The sequence below is a fragment of the Lipotes vexillifer genome, unplaced genomic scaffold (genome assembly GCF_000442215.2).
Source record: "Lipotes vexillifer unplaced genomic scaffold, Lipotes_vexillifer_v1.1 scaffold100, whole genome shotgun sequence".
Lineage (NCBI taxonomy): Eukaryota > Metazoa > Chordata > Mammalia > Artiodactyla > Lipotidae > Lipotes > Lipotes vexillifer.
The window spans coordinates 2,403,402-2,424,147 of record NW_006774075.1 but is presented as its reverse complement, the minus strand read 5'-3'; the positions used below and the strand labels follow the sequence as shown (position 1 = coordinate 2,424,147).

The 20,746-nt window shown below is 45.2% G+C and overlaps 1 protein-coding gene across 1 annotated transcript in view; it reads right to left on the bottom strand.

The window, feature by feature from the left end:
- SLC34A2 (solute carrier family 34 member 2) overlaps positions 1-1,088 on the bottom strand; it is a 14,949-nt gene extending 13,861 nt beyond the window's left edge. The window contains exons 1-2 of the mRNA XM_007448805.1: positions 983-1,088; positions 745-879 (exon numbers count right to left, since the gene is read on the bottom strand). Coding sequence (XP_007448867.1) covers positions 745-879; positions 983-1,088 — 241 coding nt within the window. The remainder of the gene's footprint in view (positions 1-744; positions 880-982) is intronic.
- Positions 1,089-20,746: the final 19,658 nt, after the last annotated feature.

Genomic DNA, 20,746 nt, shown 5'->3' with positions numbered 1-20,746 from the left:
TTTTTCGGTACGCGGGCCTCTCGCTGTTGTGGCCTCTCCCATTGTGGAGCACAGGCTCTGGATGCGCAGGCTCAGCGGCCACGGCCCACGGGCGCAGCCGCTCTGCGGCATGTGGGATCCTCCCGGACCGGGGCACGAACCCGCGCCCCCTGCATCGGCAGGCAGACTCCCAACCACTGCGCCACCAGGGAAGCCCGACACTTACTTTTAAAGTGGTTCTCACTTCCTCCCAGCTCCTTTACCCTCCCAGCTGTCTGATCCGCACAGACCTCACACCCTGCCTGGGGAAAAAGTACAGCATTTGCTTGCACCCCAGCCGTTCTGTCTGTATAGTCTGTCTTCTGCAAGCCTTCCCTGATGCCCACATTTAGGTGAGGGGACTCCCCTCCCCCAACCCCCAGGGCTCTCAGAGGCAGGGCCTCATCTATTCACTGCTGCATCTGCAGCACTGAACAGTACCTGGGACCTGGTTCAGCACAAAATGGATTATAAAGATCAGCACAGGGTCTGGCCTGGTTATAACCCTGGTGCCGGCCCACGTTTGTTGAATGAATGAATGAAAGAACAAAAACATCCCCTGGTCATCACAGGATGCTTGACTCTTAAGCTGGGTGCCATCCCCTAGCCAGGACCTTTGCTCAAACAATGGAAGGGAGAGGCCGACACAGAGGAGGTGACGCTGTGAAGCTAGTAACCTCAATCGTGGACAGTCCCCTCCCGCCTGCCCCGGCTGGCCTCGTTTACCTGACCATTTGATCCCCGTGTCCTGAAGCTCGGGCAGGTTCCAGGGGTCTTCCACCACTGTGGGCTCCTCTATCAGTGCCATGGTAGAATAAGAGGGCAGAAGTTCAATCTTGGTGACAGGAGTGTCGGTGTCATCTGCCCAAACAAGCAGGGAAGACGATGAGGAATGAGACACCAAGCCTGGGTCTCCTGGTGCCCTCCCAGGGGGCCAGCCCAGGGCTGGAGGGGTGGCACTTACTTTTGCCGGTCTCCTTGCCTTTTGCGGTGGACTGCTGACCGGCGGCCCCTTCGATGTATTTATCCGAGTTAGGCTGGGCATTTTCCAACTCAGGCCAAGGAGCCATGGTCTGTGGATGGGAAAACAGCTTACAGAAGTAACCACTGAAAGGAGGCACACTCAGTTTCTGTGACAAGAAGGGCCAGTGGTTGCAAAGATTTGGGGGAGTTAAGGGATTTTGTCCTTATACCTTCTAAGTACGGACCCTTAAGCCAGGCTGTCACTAAGTCAAACCACTGTTTCCAATTTTTCCAAAGCCACAAATCTATATACATCAGTTGATCTTCCTTTGATTGCTCTAACATCTGTCTTGGCCTCTGTCTTGACTCTCTCCCTTAGTCTGAAAGGGAACACGAACCCATTCATCTTCATCAACTTGTGGTACCACCAAGTCCTCACAACCCTCCAATGGGCTCCCCACCTGCTGCTCATTAAGGGACAAGTTCAACTGCAGATCTGCGCCAAACCTCATCCAGTGGACTTAACATCTATGTATACACTCACACACATTCTACCTGCTTTACCTGCTACCGGGTCTTCTATGAGAAGCATGACACATTACATCTGGTTCAAATCCCACAGGAGCCACTTCTCAATGGTGTGTGTTTAGGCAAGTCCCTTTACGCTTCTGAGCCATCTATAAAATGGGGACAATTCTTCATGCTTTGCAGGGTTATGAGATTAATAGTGATGCCTAGAAAGTGCCCGGTAAATAGTAGCAATGATTACTATGCCATGCTGCCTGGATTAACAACCCTTTGGCAGAACTACATTCTTCCCAGCCTTTGATAGAGACTTCCTCATAACCCATTTTCTCAGCAAAGCCTTTCTCAGTTCCACGGAGAGGAAGCTTGGCTCCCGACAAGCCAGGACGTCCACTACTCACAGTCCTTATCCTGACACACCAGACAATGTGGCCCAAAGGACTGGAACGAACAATTCACAGGAAAGGAAGCACAAGTGGCTAAAACACTTACTACAGAACAGGCGTTCAGCCTCATCAGCGACCCAAGATATGCAAACCAAAACTGTGAGATAACTTTCAACTATCAAATTAGCGAAAGATAAATAAAAATTCAAGAATAATATGTCACTCTGGAGAAGACATAAGTGAAAGTGAAAGACATCAGTGAAATAAGCACAGCTGAAACTCTGGAAAGCAGTTGGCGAAATGCCTCAAATGCCCTACATTTTTCAAACATCTCTGACCCGATAATTTCACTTCTAGGAATTAAGAATCTAGGAAAAATGGATAACTAATAAGAACCTGCTGTATAAAAAAAATAAATAAAATTAAAAAAAAAAAGAATCTAGGAACATTTTTTTTTCCTCAGAAAATCAAAACGACCTGCTTTGCTCTGATCACCTCTTTGGAGAGGGTTTCCCAGAACCTTTGTCTATTCGTTTCCTTTCCTATTTTTCTTCAATAGATCTATTTCCTGCCTACCAGAATGTAAGCCCTACCAAGAGAGGGGGCTTTGTCTTGCTCATAACTGCATCTTCAGCGTCTACAGCTCTGCCTGAGACATTGACAGTACCCAATAAATATTGGTTGATGAATGAATGTGATACAGGCCAAAATGCACTATAATTTACAGAGTGAAAAATAAAAACAGGAAACTATTGTATTAACTATGGTACATCCATGCAGCGTAATAGCATGCCATTAAAAATGTTATAAAGAACCAGCAAAACAAACCAAAAAACAAAACAAAACCCAGGAAAATGTTTTAGACGAATTGTGAATAAAAGGCACATTTATGTCCCATTCACAGTATGATCTCAGTAAGGAACCAGCAATGTTCCATGGGGTTCAGAGTGGGTGATAGGGTTGTCTGTGATTATTTTCTTCTATCTGAACTTTCCATATTCTTTTAAGAGATGCAGCCCAACCCCCAAACCCACAAAAGTAAAATAGTTCAGGACACCTGTATTGTTACTGTCACTCATAATGACAAAGCTAGAAGTTAAAAGAAGCTGATTCTCTGAGCCCCCATCATGAGAGGATTTCGTGAATTTGTTTGGCCCAGGGAACTTTTCGACTTTCCCCATGCAGCTGCAGCACATGGCACATACTTCTGCGATCACAGGGAACATCCTGCAGTCATTGGCTTCCAGGAAGGCATAGGCCAGGTCTTTCCTTTCAGCTTAAGAAGCACCCAGCACAGGGTCTGACACACAACAGGCCTCGTGTGCTTTCTGAGCAGGGTTCTGGGACCTGCCTCACCAGCAAAAGCCAATACTTATTGAGCCAGGCTGTGCCCCACCTCAGTGCCACCCATTCGGGGAGGTGTTTTTATTCTCCCATTATACAGATGAAGAAACTCAAGCACAAGGAGACTTATAACTTGCCCAAGGTCCCACATGGTAGAGCCTTGGACACAGGTCAGTTTGAATCCAGAGTCTCCTGCAGCCACTCAAGCATGTGTCCTACTGGTATGACTCATCTGGCACTCCATCACACATTATTGCAATACCTTTTAATTGATTTCTGATAACAACAACTATCACTTTAATGAGTACCAAAGAGGTGTCAGGGGCTGTGCTGGTGCTTGACGTATATAGTCTTCGGGCAAGAAAGGGGTCGTGAGCATCGCCATTTACAAATGGGAAAAAACTGGAGCTCCAAGACATTTAAGCAACTTGTTCAAAGTCACCCAGTAGGTGAGTGACAGAGCCAGTTTTTAAACACAGTTGCACCTGTCAGTGAGGCTTGGGCCATATCCCCAATATCCTTGGCTGTGACAGACATATCTTCCTGGAGCACTGCTTTAACCCACACAATTGGGGCAAAGGGAATGTTAAATAATGTGACCAGTGGATGATTTACATTTGACTAATCCTATGAAGGGTTATTGTGATGATCAAGTTGTGTCATGTTTTAAAAGCTCTCAAAACAGTGACTGACATATTGTAAACCTGTGTGATTATCAAGGATCATAATAAAATGAGCATGGACATATTATAGTACAAAATGCAAGATGTATAATTAAAAATTAAAGGAAAGAAAACAGAACACAAAAAACTGCTTTGAGCTTGCAACTGGCTGTTCTGGGCTTACTCACAGACCTCCAAGGATTTAAATATCTGCCTCTCTGCTCTTGGGGGCATTCTGAAGGAAAAATTTTGAAATTGCAACCTTCTACCATCTTTCTCTCTCTTATAATCTTAATTCACCCTAGAGTTGTTCTCCTATCATTTATGCACACTTATACTGCCTTCTCATCTAGAATTTAAGTTTTAGAGGGCAGAAACCCTGTTAGGATTTTCCTCCCAGCATTCAGTAGACTACACATAGTAGGTACTGTACATTTGTGAATGGAGGAGTCAACATTTAGGGTTTGCTGAGGGAAACCCTAGAAGGTCTGCTGTGTGCTAGACCCACATTGATCATGACCAGGAAACAAGTCAAGCCTGAATCTTACTGATGAGCACTGTTCCTCATTACCATATGCAAGTTGGGTTGGCCAAGATCTGCTGGATGGAGAAACTGTATCAAGAAGCTGCAACCAGGATGTCACAGCAGTGCCACCTGGGAAATTCTCATCAGCAGTAAGGTGTTATTGTTTAAACTGTTTCCGGTGACTGGATTTCTGACTGATCAGAATCATTTTCTTTCAAGAAGTGAACAAAGCATCTAGTGAACTCAGAAACAGACACGTCTATGGTCTGACATCCAAGTAATTCACAATAATACAAGCAACAGAATGGGCAGACACCCATTTCCACTGAACTGGACAGAAAGGAGTAGAATATGGCTGTAAGGGATCCCACAAGCTAGGGTCCCTTGAATACTTCCTCTGTGCGAGGCCTGTGCTGGCTTCCTTCCCTTCCAGGTCCTGGGTCCTCATTTACTATTGATCAGCATCACCAAGGAGCAAAGGCAACTTTCTAATGAAATTCTCTACTCTTCCTTCCTGGAAATCTTGCTTCCCCTACTCCAAGTTCAGCCATTTGTCAGAAGCCCAAATCCCCTTTACAGATTTTCCCTGATGAAGCAATCATTTCTCCTCATCCAGTTCAGTAGGCCCTCCTTATCCTTGGCTTCTGCATCTACGGATTCAACCAACCACAGATGGAAAGCATTCAGGGGAAAAAACATATTCCGGAAAGTTCCAAAAAGCAAGAGCTGAATTTCCAGCTCACAGGCAACTATTTCCAGAGTGTTTACATTGTATTTACAACTATTTACATAGCATTTACACTGTATTAGGTATTATAAATAATCTGTCTAGAGATGAGTTAAAGTATATGGGAGGATCGCATTGGTTATATGCGAATATTACACCATTTTATACACGGGACTCTGGGAAAGTCCTGGAATCAATTCCCGCAGACACCGAGGGACCACTGTTCTTCGTTTCCTGGTACATTCATCTACACCATCACTCACTGGGAGTTCACTGTACTAGTCGCCTGCAGGTAAGGAGAGGAGGTGCAGGTCCACACACCGAAGCACTGTCCCCCAGAGGGGCAGGCAACCAGGAGTCATCTAACCCAGCCCAGGACATTCTGAGGCAGCTGCCCCCTCCTCGCCAGCTCCCAGCCTTCCCACCCCCCACCCCGTCCCGGCTCAAGTTGCTGTTCTCAGGACCTGGAAAGTGGGGAAATGCAGGCCACCTGGCACCCAAACATTGCATTAGGCAGTGTGGCCGTGGAGCCCCATTCCCCCGGACTTCCCAGCCAGCAAAGCCCCAGCGCTCCGAGTAGGCTCACCCCGCAGATTTGGAGTAAAGGAGGGCTTGGAGCAAACGGCCCATGATTAGTCCCGAGACTAGGCAGCTGTTCAGTACGCTGATACCCTAGCGCTTGTCACATAGCAGCAGGAGAGAGAGAACCATATAGTAGGTGAGGGCCTTGCAGAGCCCCGCCACTCACTGTGTGTGACCCCGAGCCTCGGTTTCATCATCTCAAAAATGGGGAGAATACTCATTGAGCTGTTGTGAGACTAATTGATTAATGAGTGTAGGTGAGGTCCCGAGCAGAGTGCCTGGCAGAGTGAACACTCAGAACTTTGTGAAATGAATTGCATCACAAACAATGAACAGCCTCAACTCCACTTTGCCCCAGAGCATAAGCTCTTCATCTCAGTGCACAGCTGAGTGGACCTCGGTAAATATTTGTGCTGACAAATGAATCCAAAGCACCTAAGAAAAAAGGATCTAACGTTTATTTTGCCAGGGGGAGTGTCCTATGTGATCTGTGACCTCATTAAATCTTACAATAAGGAAGTCTTCTTTCCAGTTTACAAAGAAACTGAGGCACAGAAAAATTTTAAAAGTCCCACAGTGAGACTTCCCTGGTGGTCCAGTGGTTAAGACTCCGTGCTCCCAATGAAGGTGGTGCAGGTTCAATCCCTGCTGAGGGAACTAAGGACTCACATGCCCCACGGCGCGGCCGATAAAAAAAAAAAAAAAAGTCCACAGCTACCTAGGGATAGTCAGGATCTCAACCCAGGACTGCTGGTTCCAAAGCCAGAGAGGCCTTCGATAGAACTCTCAGCCACATGCCAAGACAGGAAGGAGCAGTTATGCTCTGGGCCACATCAAAGCAGCAAGGCGCCTCAGGTCCAGGCTCAATGGGGGTTCTGAAGGTGTCTGAGATAGCTGGCTGGGCTCACACCTCTGCAGGGGTCACTCTTGCCTAGTCATTCAGACAGCTGGAAATGCCAGCTAAGATGCTCTAACGGCAGGCTGCTGATTCCCTACAAAGGCTCAGCATACCAGAGGCCTGGATTCGGCATATGCCAAGACTTTTAGTAGGCACTGGCCAGACAGAAGATGTAGCCTGAATCTGAGGCCACGACTCCCAGGGGTGTGGCAGACACTAGCCTGTCTGGAACCCGAGCGGCCGAAAAAAAAAAAAAAAAAAGTCCACAGCTACCTAGGGATAGTCAGGATCTCAACCCAGGACTGCTGGTTCCAAAGCCAGAGAGGCCTTCGATAGAACTCTCAGCCACATGCCAAGACAGGAAGGAGCAGTTATGCTCTGGGCCACATCAAAGCAGCAAGGCGCCTCAGGTCCAGGCTCAATGGGGGTTCTGAAGGTGTCTGAGATAGCTGGCTGGGCTCACACCTCTGCAGGGGTCACTCTTGCCTAGTCATTCAGACAGCTGGAAATGCCAGCTAAGATGCTCTAACGGCAGGCTGCTGATTCCCTACAAAGGCTCAGCATACCAGAGGCCTGGATTCGGCATATGCCAAGACTTTTAGTAGGCACTGGCCAGACAGAAGATGTAGCCTGAATCTGAGGCCACGACTCCCAGGGGTGTGGCAGACACTAGCCTGTCTGGAACCCGATTCCCTTGGGAAGGGGTTTGGGGGCCCGAGGGGTCCTTGGAGCCTGTGTTCCCCTCCAAAGGTTTTCTCCCATCCCTATTCCTCTGATTCAGCTGTTCCCTCTCCCCGCCTTCCCCCAAGGTTGTACTCTAGCACTCTCCTGCTACCTGCCCAAAGCAGAGAAGGGTAAAGTCATCCCTTTTGGCAGTTTGGTACTAATACCCAGAAGAGTGTTTTCTATTGCCCAGGCACAAGATTAGTGACTATGACTGCACATTTGCTCCCTTGCCCCCACCCCAAGCTCCTCCCTATAACTGAGCTGGCTGTATTGATAACTCTTTTGGCTCAATTTCCTGCATCCACGTGTGTACCCAATGCCAAGAGGAACTCTTGTAGGCCAAGGAAAATAAACTGCTCAGCCTTCTCAGACCTGGGCAGCAGGGAAATGTAGGGCACCTGGAAGTCACCCAACCCCTATGCTCTGCATTGTTTGAGCCTCTCCAACCAGGACCTGTTCTGGGGCCACCTGCGATCAGAACAGCAGCAGCTCAAGGCCATCTGAAGAAGTGGGGAGAGGAGGAAGGAGGCGCGGGGCATCCTCCTGCTGAGAGACCTCAATACGCAGGCATTTTCCCACCGGGCTGTGGCCTCCACAAGCACAGGGAGAATGACCTTGAGCTCCCAGCACGCAGGACAGTGTAGACAGTGTCTGCCAGCCAAATACCTACTGAGTGATTTGTGTCAGGCACTGCAGTAAGCCCTGTTCACAAATTAACCTGTTGAATCTTACAAGCACTTGAGGTATTCCTGTCAATTTGCTTGAAGTATTTACACCTTAGTACCAATGTTATCCCCATTCTACAGAAAAGGAAACTGAGGCACAAACAAATGAATTGCTTCAAATCGCACTAAGCCTTCAGAGACAACACAGGCTTGGGTATTCTGACTTCAATGTTCTCAATGTGCTCAAGAAATATTATCTTATACTTTGAAAGAATGACCAAGACTTCAAAAATTCCCAGGAGGGCAGTGGTTACTTTCCTTCAGCTTCCTCTAGCCATCACAAAGCAAAATAATCCCCAGAGAACACGGTGGTGCAGGAGGGAGGCATGTGAGACAGAGAATCAATTGGCTCAGTTTTACCTTGATGAATGGCTTTATGCACTAATAGCATTTTAAAAAGATGTTTACGCTACTGCTTTAAACTAAGGCCCTCTTACCAAACCACACCCTCCCTCATGGTGTGCTTCCAATCTGTATTTATGATATTTTAAAATAAATCCTGCAATTAACTTATAACCATATCAATTATTTTGTAATTTTGGGGGGCAGAGGTTTAAAAGGGCTAATTAATAAAAGAAGCATCTATAAACATCTTGCAATCTTTTTGCAGCCTTCTTTCTGTACTGTTTTGCATTTTTAAATTCACTGGGATGAATTAATTCTCTGGGATGCCCTGACTACTCCCAGCTGATACTGCCTTTCTGTCCCCAGGGTGGAGTTGGGGGGAAGGCGGGAGGAAGGCAGGGTGGAAGGTAGCTAAAAATTAAAATTTTATTCTAAATCACTGATCCTGAGATGTTTTCTTCATTAAAGTGAATTCAGGCTACATTTATGTCTGACTCATGTCTAACAGCAATAACCCAGACCTCCATCCTCCCGCCACTGGGGACTTGTTTCAGTGAAACAGTTGAGTGGTTAGGGTGGATTTTGGAGGGGGCAGTTTGACACCCAAACCTTTACAAAGCATGCAGTTCCCAAAGTTACAAAAACAGAGAAAGAGATCACTATCAGCTAGTTGGCCTGGCAGGGGCGAGAGATTCAAACACACTTAACAATCTGAAACAATGGTTACTGCCATGAGGCACAACTTTTCAAGAACACTCAACTGACAACAGGTTAAAGAATTCCAGCACAGGAGCCAGGAAAGGAAAAAGTCAAACAGGGCTGGAGCAAGCAGAGCTAACACAAATCTCTTGGTGAACCTAAACAGGCAGGAAGAGGGGATTCTAAGTGATGAAATCCACAAGGCACCTCCGTGAAACCAAGTTTGAGAAAGTTGCCTTCCCGTTAAGGGAAAAGGAGAGACTCTCTTCGCCTCAGTACCAGCTACCCAGGGCATCTGAAGACTGAATTAACTCCACTCCACATGCCTCCCTTTCTGACCTGGAGATGCTTGAGCTCCCCAACACATCCCCAGCCCGCCAGCCTGGTACCTTGACTCCGAAAACACTGAAAAATTGTGGGCTCTGTTTTCCAAAGACAAGCGGAAGGTTGTCTGATGCTGCCTGCCCCGAAGGGACCAGCAAACCAGGACTGTATCTTGCAAGTCACTTTAGATAAATAACCCTGCAAACTAGAACAGTAGCACGTGGAAGTCACACTGGGGGAGGCACGGCATCACTGGACAGCCACCCCAAACCTGGAATTTTCAGCGAAGGAAAGACAGCAGAAAAGACAGACCATTCTGTTCCCCTTCTTGTAAAGAGGGAGAAACTGAGGTCCAGGGACACACAGGGACCTCCCTCAGATCACACAGCTAGTTAATGACCAAAAAGAGAGCCCACTAGTCCTGATTCCTACGGGGTAGGAATCCTCAAACATCTATTATTTTAGAATCCCCAAGTATACCACTACTAAGAGTGTAGTCATAGGAGTTGAAATAATAACAACAGCGGCAACAGTAAGTAGAAACACTAAGAAGAAAAAGAAAAATCTGAAAATTTGGGGGAGGTTATGTTTTTCTCTTCCAAGCCCAAAGCCAGCGAAGTTCCTTGAGGTCAGGATAAAGGGAGATCTAAAAGAATTAAGTAAATTAAAAGTGAATTAAGGTTCTTTCAAGAGCCAGAAGGGAGGAGGTAGCGCCCTGACCCCAGCGGCGGTACTCACCGGCACTCTCTGCGCAGGTAATGGGCCGGAGCAGGCACCCAGGTGGAGCGCGGCGCGCTGATATATATCAGGAAGGTGTTGCGCAAAAAGGCCGGCGGCAGCTGCAGTCATCACGCCCCTCGCACATTCCAGGACCGCCTGCGGCCGCCGCCGGAACACTACTTACCCGCCGGCTTAATGAGCCCATCGTGACCTCGCCCGCTGCGCCGAGGAAAGAGGCGGCCGGGCTGCGGGGAGAAACCTCAGACGGCCCCCCGCTCCCGAAAGGCGGCCAATGTCCCCGCGCCCAGAGCCCCCGGCTGCTGCACGCCCGCCCCGCCCTGTCGCAGGCCGCCGGAGATCCCAGCCAAGGCGGCTTAGGGGGTCTTCCTGTCCCCGGCTTCCTCCTCCCCAAGAACCTGAACCTTCTAGTTTAGCTGCTCTAAGGCTGAAGAGGTCAGAGACGTTGAGCCATAGATAGAAGCCAACTAGAAACTCAGGGACAAATCTTTCCAAACAAAGCCAGGATTGTTCGCCTTATCAGGCTCCGGGATGCTTTCTGCCCTAGTAGCTTGGAGTCAGTAGTCAGACACTTGGCCAGCTGGAGCCCTGGGTCTGCGACAGGTCGGTGCTGGCTTAGCCAGGCTGAGAAAGGCGAGGAGGGCTGATCTCACCGCAAGAACGTCCTGCCTGCCTGTCCCGGCTTTGGCAAACCGTGGCCCTTATTTCACCTTCCGCTGTGCCCTGTATTCCCTGTGTGACCACACACGTTTCTCCATCCTGGCTTTGAGAAGACCTGTCCCAGGGAGAGCCCATCATGACACTTATCAAAGCAGCAGCTCATTTATGTGCGGAGCAAACACTTCCTCCAGGGCCCACACAATGCCTTCCTTGGGGTAAGAGTGGTTCCCTTTCCAGCTGAAGTTAGAGTGGGTAGCGAGCATGACATAGGATTACTCAGGATTTGCAGAGCCGGGATCAAACTTGGGTTTTATTCCAAGACCCAGGCACTCTCCCGCTGCCAACTGGTCCTGATTTTACATCCGAGGAAAGGGAGACTTAGCAAGTTTACGAGTTGCCCAGTAGCCCACAACTAATAGTGGAAGTGCCCCATTGGAACTAGGTTGGTTTCACTCCAAAACCAAGAGTTCTCCCCACCATAAGGGGGAAGAAGTCAGGAGTGCCGCTTCCAGGAATCCACAGAGCAAGGCTCCCCTGAGGCTGAGAAGTCAGTGGTTACACACACTAACTCTGGGGTCAAACTGCCTGAGACCAGTTTCCTGTTCTGCCCCTTGCTTTTTCCCTGCCTTCATTTGCTTGTCTATAAAATGGAAATAAAGAACCCTCTCTGTGAAAATGAGCTAAAATATTTATAGCACATAGAACAGTACTTGGCACAGGAAGAGTCCTCAGTACATGTTAACTGTTAAAAGTTTCACTGGGAACCTCTCGCCTTGGGAGATGAGCGGGAAGCTTTGATTAGACTCATCTGGAGCCTTGGGACTCTGAGGTCATTCTCCACAGACTCAAATGCTCGTCACATCAGTCCAAGAGCTGAGACATATTGCTTGGAGAGTGGGCACTAGAAATCAAATCAGGTCAGCCTGTTCTTATTAGAGGGATAATGATTTTGCCAGTGGGCGCTGGTCTTAAAAGCCGGCCCTTGGAGACAATGAGCAAGCAGCACCTTTCCAGGAAGTGACTTCTAAAGCAGAGTCCACCAGTGATAGGCACTGGCAGGTGCTCACTGGGCTCAGCTCCGCCTCCAGCCCTAGGCAGGCTGCAGATTCATCTGGGGGCGGGGGGGGGGGGGGTGCGCCTATTCTTTCTCCCCATTTGTCACAGCACTCAGGACCTATCTCTTTCATAGTACTTTGTAGGTCTAACTATCGAAATAAATAGCTGTAACTGGACCATGTGCCCCTTCCAGGACTGGACATATTTATCTTTGGCTTCCCAGAGCTCAGCATACTCCAAGCTCAGACTTAAGTAAACAGAGCAAGGGGCGGAGGTGGTGAGTAAATGAGCAAAGGAGGGTGGCTAGACCCAGTTGAAAAGCACGGCGGGGGGGGGGGGGGGGGGGGGGGGGGGGTTCCCTTAATTCCCTTCCCAATTAGGGCAGGCCTTAATTGGACATTCATCCTGCTGAGCCTCCCCCAGTAACTGTGGGCTTTATATGGGGTATGGATCTGACTGTGTTCACATTGCCTTCATATCACTCCCAACAAGGAGCTGACAGATGGGAATTTCAAAAACTTGGAGAAGGTCTCAGGTCTCCCTTTTATGTTCCAGTTGAAAAGGCAAAATGCTGTTTCAATCAGGAGGCTTTTTTTTTTTTTAATGGGAAGGGATTTCATTTATAGATCAGGGATATCTGTTTGATTCTAGTTTGGGATTGTAGGGTTTTGTATTACTTTGTACAGTGAAGAGAAAGGGCGGATGGTGTATGTGCATATAACTCTAGAATCTGTCCCTTTAGCGGAACATATTTTCCTATCTTCATTCCAAATCTGATACTATCACCATTTAGCATTTTAAAGTAGAGCCTATGTTTATCCGTAAACTTCTAAACTACTTTCCTTCAGCATACCTTGTTTGCCTGCTGTTGTCCTATAAAGTAGAATTGACTGAATTCCACGATATTATGAAGGTGGATCTGAGGCCCACCTAGAGACCACATAGTGTCTTGCCCAAAGCTACAACACTCTGAGCTAATATGTGTCCACATCCCTTACTGAGTCTCTGGGGCCAGATGTATTTCAGAATTTAGGAATTTACATTTTTAGAAAGATGCAGATACTCTAATGGGACCTGGGCAGCATCCTGTAATCAAACTTGTTGATATTTTTACTGTAAAAATGTATAAATATTGGTAGTGAGTGGAATAAATTTGATTTTATACATCAGGCTAGGGCATTAAATGGGTTTTTAAACTGCAGATTAGAGATCATGACTGGTTTTTTTGGGGGGGGGCCACAGCCAAGTATTTTACATTTATTTATAATATTTTACATATGTAGGGTAATTTATATTACCTATACATGTGTTCCATTTATCTATGCTTTTATTATAAACATTTTAATTTAAAAAAAATCTTTTATTTTTTTGGTTGCACCGCACGGTTTGTAGGATCTCAGTTCCCCGACCAGGGATCAAACTCATGCCCCCTGCAGGGGAAACACAGAGTCCTAACTACTGGACCAAGAGGGAATTCCCCATAAGCATTTTTTTTTTTTTTTTTTCTTGCGTTATGCGGGCATCTCACTGTTGTGGCCTCTCCCATTTGCGGAGCACAGGCTCCGGACGCGCAGGCTCAGCGGCCATGGCTCACGGGCCCAGCCGCTCCGCGGCATGTGGGATCTTCCCGAAACGGGGCACGAACCCGCGTCTCCTGCATCGGCAGGCGGACTCTCAAGCACTGCGCCACCAGGGAAGCCCCCCATAAGCATTTTTAAACTGCAGAAAAGTGGAAATATTTTTACACTGAACACCTATATACATACTACCTAGATTTAGTAATAAATATTTTACTATACTACTTGCTTTCATTACATATCTGTCCATCTGTCAATTCTTCTATTAGTCCACTATTTTGGCTTAATTTTTCATCAGTTTACTTCAGCTATAAACTCTTCAGCAATGCATATTATTAACCAGAGTTCAATATTTCTTTCTGGTTTATTTTCTAGGTAAAATTTACGTAAATGAATGTGAATTATACATTTTGACAAATACGTATGCTTGTGAAACTCAAACTCCTATCAAGATATAGAGTATTCCTACCATCCTAAGAAATCCCCTCATACCTCTTCTCAATCAATAAATCTAAACTCTCCCTCCCCAAAAGACATGACACTTAACAACTGTTTTCCACCAGAGATTAGTTTTTCCTGTTCTCAAACTCCAAAAAAAGGGATTTGTAGAATATATGCTCTCTTGTGAAAGACTTGACTCATTCAGCCTAATGTGGGGTGTATTAGTAGCATTTTTACTTTTTAAATTGAGGTATAATTGACATATAACATTATATTAGTTTCAGGTGTACAACACAATGATTCACTATTTGCATAAAAAGTGAAATGATCACTACAATAAGTCTGGCTAACATCCATCCCCATACATAGTTACAAGATTTTTTTCTTATGATGAGGACTTTTAAGGTCCTTTATTGAGTGCTTACTGTGTGCAATTACTGTTGTAAACATTTTACATATACAAAGTCATTAATCCTTATAATATTATGAGCTAGATATAGAGGCCGGGAAACGGGGCCCCAGAGAAGTCAAACAACTTACCCTAATGTTATAGGACTAGTAGGTGGCAGAATTAAGATCTGAACCCAGTTAACCAATTTCGATCACAGAATCAGCAAAGTTTTTTGCTACTTTCTTACCTCATTTTCCTTATACTATACGGATATTTGGTTGCCCAGAGGACTTGTGTGATGAAAGGGATGAAATAAGACAGAGAACCCAGAAACACATATGGATACTTCCTTTACAACAATATCATTGCAGAGCAGTAGGGTAAAGAAAATGTGCAATAAATGGATATCCAAATGGGAACAAATGAAATACTCTCCACCTATACACCCACACCCTGCCTCCACCACACAAGAATTTATCTAGAGGTAAAAGGCAAAACAATAGGACTTCTAGAAGACAAAATAGGCAAATAGTCATGAACTCAAGATTGGAAAAGACTTCTTCAGTAGAATACAGGATGCACTAACCATAAAGAAAAAGATATTTTGAGAGAGTGAAAAGGCCAACCAGAGCCAAGGGAAAGATTTGGAACACATATAACTGACTAAAAGCTTATTCCAAAATATGTAAAGAATGCCTGTATATCAAGAAAAAAGAATCCAATTGAAAAATGATCAGGAATTCCCTGGCAGCCCAGTGGTTAGGACTCCATGCGTCCACTGCAGGGGGCGCAGGTTCGATCCCTGGTCAGGGAACTAAGATCCTGCAGGCCGCGTGGTGCAGCCAAAAAAAAAGAAAAATGGTCAAGACTACAACAGGGACTTCACAAATGAAGATAGTTAATAAACACATTAAAGGTTTATTTACCACAATTGAGGGGAATGCAAATTGAACCACGGTGAGATTTAAACCCAGTGTATATATGTCCACTCCCAGGCCTCTGCCCAAGAGAAAGGTGCACCTATGTTCACCAAAATGCATACACAAAATAGCCCACAAAATGGCTTGGATGCCCATTTCCATTCTTAGAATGGAATATTAACTGTGAAACACTCCTACAATGAAATACTATTAGGAAATTGCCATTTTTTGTAGTCAAAAGTTGTCAAATAATATGCCTCAATGAAAATGAACAATTTATTTATTGTTCCATGGAACTAAATGGATAAGTCTCATCTCACAAACATAATGTTAAGTTAAAGGACTAAAGGTTCGGGACTTCCCTGGTGGCGCAGTGGTTAAGAATCCGCCTGCCAATGCAGGGGACACGGGTTCGAGCCCTGGTCCGGGAAGATCCTACATGCTGCGGAGCAACTAAGCCCGTGTGCCACAACTACTGAGCCTGCGCTCTAGAGCCCGCGAGCCACAACTACTGAGCCCACGTGCCACAACTACTGAAGCTCACATGCCTAGAGCCCGTGCCCCACAACAAGAGAAGCCACTGCAATGAGAAGCCCGCGCACCACAACGAAGGGTAGCCCCCGCTCACCGCAACTAGAGAAAGCCTGCGCGCAGCAACGAAGACCCAATGCAGCCATAAATAAATAAATAAATAAATTTACTTTTTTTAAAAAAAGGAACTAAAGGTTCATACTGTTTGATTCTACTCATAGAAAAGTCCCAAACCAGCCAATACTAAATCTTAGTGTTCAATAATGCACGCGTTAAGTGGTAAAACTCTGAAGAAAAGAAGCAAAGACTGGGAATTCCCTGACGGTCCAGTGGTTAGGACTTGGTCCTTCCACTGCAGGGGGCATGGGTTTGATCCCTGGTCAGGGAACTAAGATCCCACAAGGTGCGCAGCACTGCCAAAAAAAGAAGTCAGGTAAAGGTCACTTTGGTGGGAAGGACGGAGTAAGAGTGAAGGAACATTAGGGGATTTCTGAGGTGTTGACAATCTTCTTGGTTGTAGCTGTTTGTTTTGTGATAAATCCTTGAGTTATACTAATCCTGTGTATCTTTTTCTATGAATGTGTCACAGTTAAAAATTTCATTGGTGTTAGGGAGGAAAGCAGGGAAGGGGGTACATTCTGAGTTATGTCACTGAGTTGAATCCTTTTTTTTTTTTTTTTGGTGGTACGCGGGCCTCTCACCTCTGTGGCCTCTCCCATCGCGGAGCACAGGCTCCGGACGCGCAGGCCCAGTGGCCATGGCTCACGGGCCCAGCCGCTCCGCGGCATGTGGGATCCTCCCGGACCGGGGCATGAACCCGCGTCCCCTGCATCGGCAGGCGGACCCCCAACCACTGTGCCACCAGGGAAGCCCAATCCTTTTAAAGCCAGTAAGTTTGAGCCACTTACTGGCTATGTCACATAAATGTTTAGTCATCAGCAGAGCTAGGACTTTTACGTGGCTTGCTCTGTCCAGGATGCTTAACCAATTGTTGGCTCGTCAATTGGCCCCATACACAGAGGGCAGGGAGAGACCAAAGAGGCAGCCACTTCAGATTGATAGGTGGCAGGTTTAACAAGCTAGGGAACTCACATATGAGGCTTGTCTTGGGCAGCTGTAGGACAAGGAGATTTCTGCAGCCACCCACCAGAATCTTAAAAGTTTATATGGAAGCCTTAAATGGGCTCAGTCCCATATACCACCCAGATGGTCTCAACAACACTTTACTCTCCCAAGGCTGTGTCCTTGGAACAGTTCCCACCGTGGAAACAGTTGGCAGAATGTACATTCCAAGGACAGGGGAGGGGGTGAGGAGCCTCCAATTGCCTGGGTCCAGCTCGTGGGTCAAATGGCGGTCACGTCCTCTCTATTACCTCCTCTAACACCAATTATGTGATAAACTTTTAAAACAGAACACACAGACTTTCCTGCCCGGAGCAAACTGAATATAACAACCTCCTCATGGCTTATTGACTTATGATCATTTTACGAAATCCAATGACAATCCCATAACTCCTTAAGCACTTCAGAGCTGTTTTTATATCCTAAATAGGTCCAGACTGCTACCGCGCTTTAAAATTTTTCCTATGTGCATATGTGTATCTGTGTGTATACATCTGTATGTATATATGTGTGTGTATATATATATACACACACATATATATACTTTTTAAAAATTTTTTTTATAAATTTATTTATTTACTTATCTTTTTTATTTTTGGCTGCGTTGGGTCTTCCTTGCTGCGCATGGGCTTTCTCTAGTTGCGGCAGCTTCTCTTGTTGAGGAGCACAGGCTCTAGAAACACGGGCTTCCTTAGTTGTGGCACATGGGCTCAGTAGTTGTGGCTTGCAGGCTCTAGAGCATAGTCTGAGTAGATGTGGCGCATGGGCTTAGTTGCTCAGCGGCATGTGGGATCTTCCCGAACCAGGGCTCGAACCCATGTCCCCTGCATTGGCAGGTGGATTCTTAACCACTCTGCCACCAGGCAAGTCCCTATATATACTTTTATGGTAATTTTTCTGCTTCTTCCTTTGCAGCATGGTGTTGGCAATTAGGCCACTCACAGACACTTTCTGAGTTATCACTATAACTACATGTAGCAGTAACCTCGCTACTTTATCATCATCATCATCCATCATTATTACATTGCTATTTCTAACCTGTTGTGGAATAAGAAAATAGCTCACCTCATCTATTTATCTGTTCCACTAACAGTCAATGAAACCGTGTGTCAAGCAAGAGTGAGTAAGCCTGAAAGTTCTACTCATATTCATCTTTTGCTACCTAGACTTAACGACATGTACTTAGGATGATCAGAAAACTTTCCCTTATGTATTGATACTTACTGGGCTGGGTTCTAAATAGTAGAGGCCAAAAAATAAATAAATAAATAAATAAATAGTTGAGGCAACGGCACTAAATTCCCACTTCATTTTATTTCATTTATTTATTTTCTAACATCTTTATTAGAGTGTAATTGCTTTACAATGGTGTGTTAGTTCCTGCTTTATAACAAAGTGAATCAGTTATACATATACAGATGTCCCCATATCTCTTCCCTCTTGCATCTCCCTCCCTCCCACCCTCTCTATCCCGCCCCTCTAGGTGGTCACAAAGCACCGAGCTGATCTCCCTGTGCTATGCGGCTGCTTCCCACTAGCTATCTACCTTACGTTTGGTAGTGTAGATATGTCCATGCCACTCTCTCACTTTGTCACAGCTTAATCTTCCCCTCCCCGTATCCTCAAGTCCATTCTCTAGTAGGTCTGCATCTTAATTCCGGTCTTGCCCCTAGGTTCTTCTGATCTTTTTTTTTTTTTTTTAGATTCCATATATATGTGTTAGCATACGGTATTTGTTTTTCTCTTTCTGACTTACTTCACTCTGTATGACAGACTCTAGGTCCATCCACCTCATGACAAATAACTCAGATTCGTTCCTTTTTATGGCTGAGTAATATTCCATTGTATATATGTGCCACATCTTCTTTATGCATTCATCTGTCGATGGACACTTAGGTTGCTTCCATGTCCTGGCTATTGTAAATAGAGCTGCAATAAATATTGTCGTACATGACTCTTTCTTAATTATGGTTTTCTCAGGGTATATGCCCAGTAGTGGGATTGCTGGGTCGTATGGTAGTTCTATTTTTAGTTTTTTAAGGAACCTCCATACTGTTCTCCAGAGTGGCTGTATCAATTTACATTCCCACCAACAGTGCAAGAGGGTTCCCTTTTCTCCACACCCTCTCCAGCATTTACTGTTTCTAGATTATTTTGATGATGGCCATTCTGACCAGTGTGAGATGATATCTCATTGTAGTTTTGATTTGCATTTCTCTAATGATTAATGATGCTGAGCATTCTTTCATGTGTTGGTTGGCAATCTGTATATCTTCTTGGGAGAAATATCTGTTTACATCTTCTGCCCATTTTTGGATTGGGTTGTTTGTGTTTTTGATATTCAGCTGCATGAGCCCCTTATAAATTTTGGAGATTAATCCTTTGTCAGTTGCTTCATTTGCAAATATTTTCTCCCATTCTGAGGGTTGTCTTTTCGTCTTGTTTACAGGTCCTTTGCTGTGCAAAAGCTTTTAAGTTTCATTTGTTTAGTTTTGTTTTAATTTCGCTTTCTCCAGGAGGTAGATCAAAAAACATCTTGCTGTGATTTATGTCAAAGAGTGTTCTTCCTATGTTTTCCTCTAAGAGTTTTGCAGTATCTGGTCTTACATTTAGGTCTCTAATCCCTTTTGAGTTTATTTTTGTGTACGGTGTTAGGGAGTGTTCTAATTTCATTCTTTTACATGTAGCTGTCCAGTAGTCCAATTTTCCCAGCACCACTTATTGAAGAGGCTGTCCTTTCTCCACTGTATATTCCTGCCACCTTTATCAAAGATAAGGTGACCATATGTGCATGGGTTTATCTCTGGGCTTTCTATCCTATTCCATTGATCTATCTTTCTGTTTTTGTGCCAGTACCATACTGTCTTGATTACTGTAGCTTTGTAGTATAGTCTGAAGTCAGGCAGCCTGATTCCTCCAGCTCCATTTTTTGTTCTCAAGATTGCTTTGGCTATTCGGGGTCTTTTGTGTTTCCATACAAATTGTGAAATTTTTTGTTCTAGTTCTGTGAAAAATGCCAGTGGTAGTTTGATAGGGATTGCATTGAATCTATAGATTGCTTTGGGTAGTAGAGTCATTTTCACAATGTTGATTCTTCCAATCCAAGAACATGGTATATCTCTCCATCTGTTTGTATCATCTTTAATTTCTTTCATCAGTGTCTTATAATTTTCTGCATACAGGTCTTTTTGTCTCCTTAGGTAGGTTTATTCCTAGGTATTTTATTCTTTTGTTGCAATGGTAAATGGGATTGTTTTCTTAATTTCTCTTTCAGATTTTTCATCATCAGTGTACAGGAATGCAAGAGATTTCTGTGCATTAATTTTGTATCCTGCCACTTTACCAAATTCATTGATTAGCTCTAGTAGTTTTCTGGTGGCATCTTTAGGATTCTCTATACATAGTATCATGTCATCTGCAAACAGTGACAGCTTTACTTCTTCTTTTCTAATTTGGATTCCTTTTATTTCTTGTTCTTCTCTGATTGCCATGGTGAGGACTTCCAAAGCTATGTTGAATAAGAGTGGTGAGAGTGGACATCCTTGTCTTGTTCCTGATCTTAGTGGAAATGCTTTCAGTTTTTCACCATTGAGGACGATGTTGGCTGTGGGTTTGCCATATATGGCCTTTATTATGTTGAGGAAAGTTCCCTCTATGCCTACTTTCTGGAGGGTTTTTATCATAAATGGGTGTTGAATTTTGTCAAAAGCTTTCTCTGCATCTATGGAGATGATCATATGTTTTTTCTCTTTCAGTTTGTTAATATGGTGCATCACATTGATTGATTTGTGTAAATTGAAGAATCCTTGCATTCCTGGGGTAAACCCCACTTGATCATGGTGTATGATCCTTTTAATGTG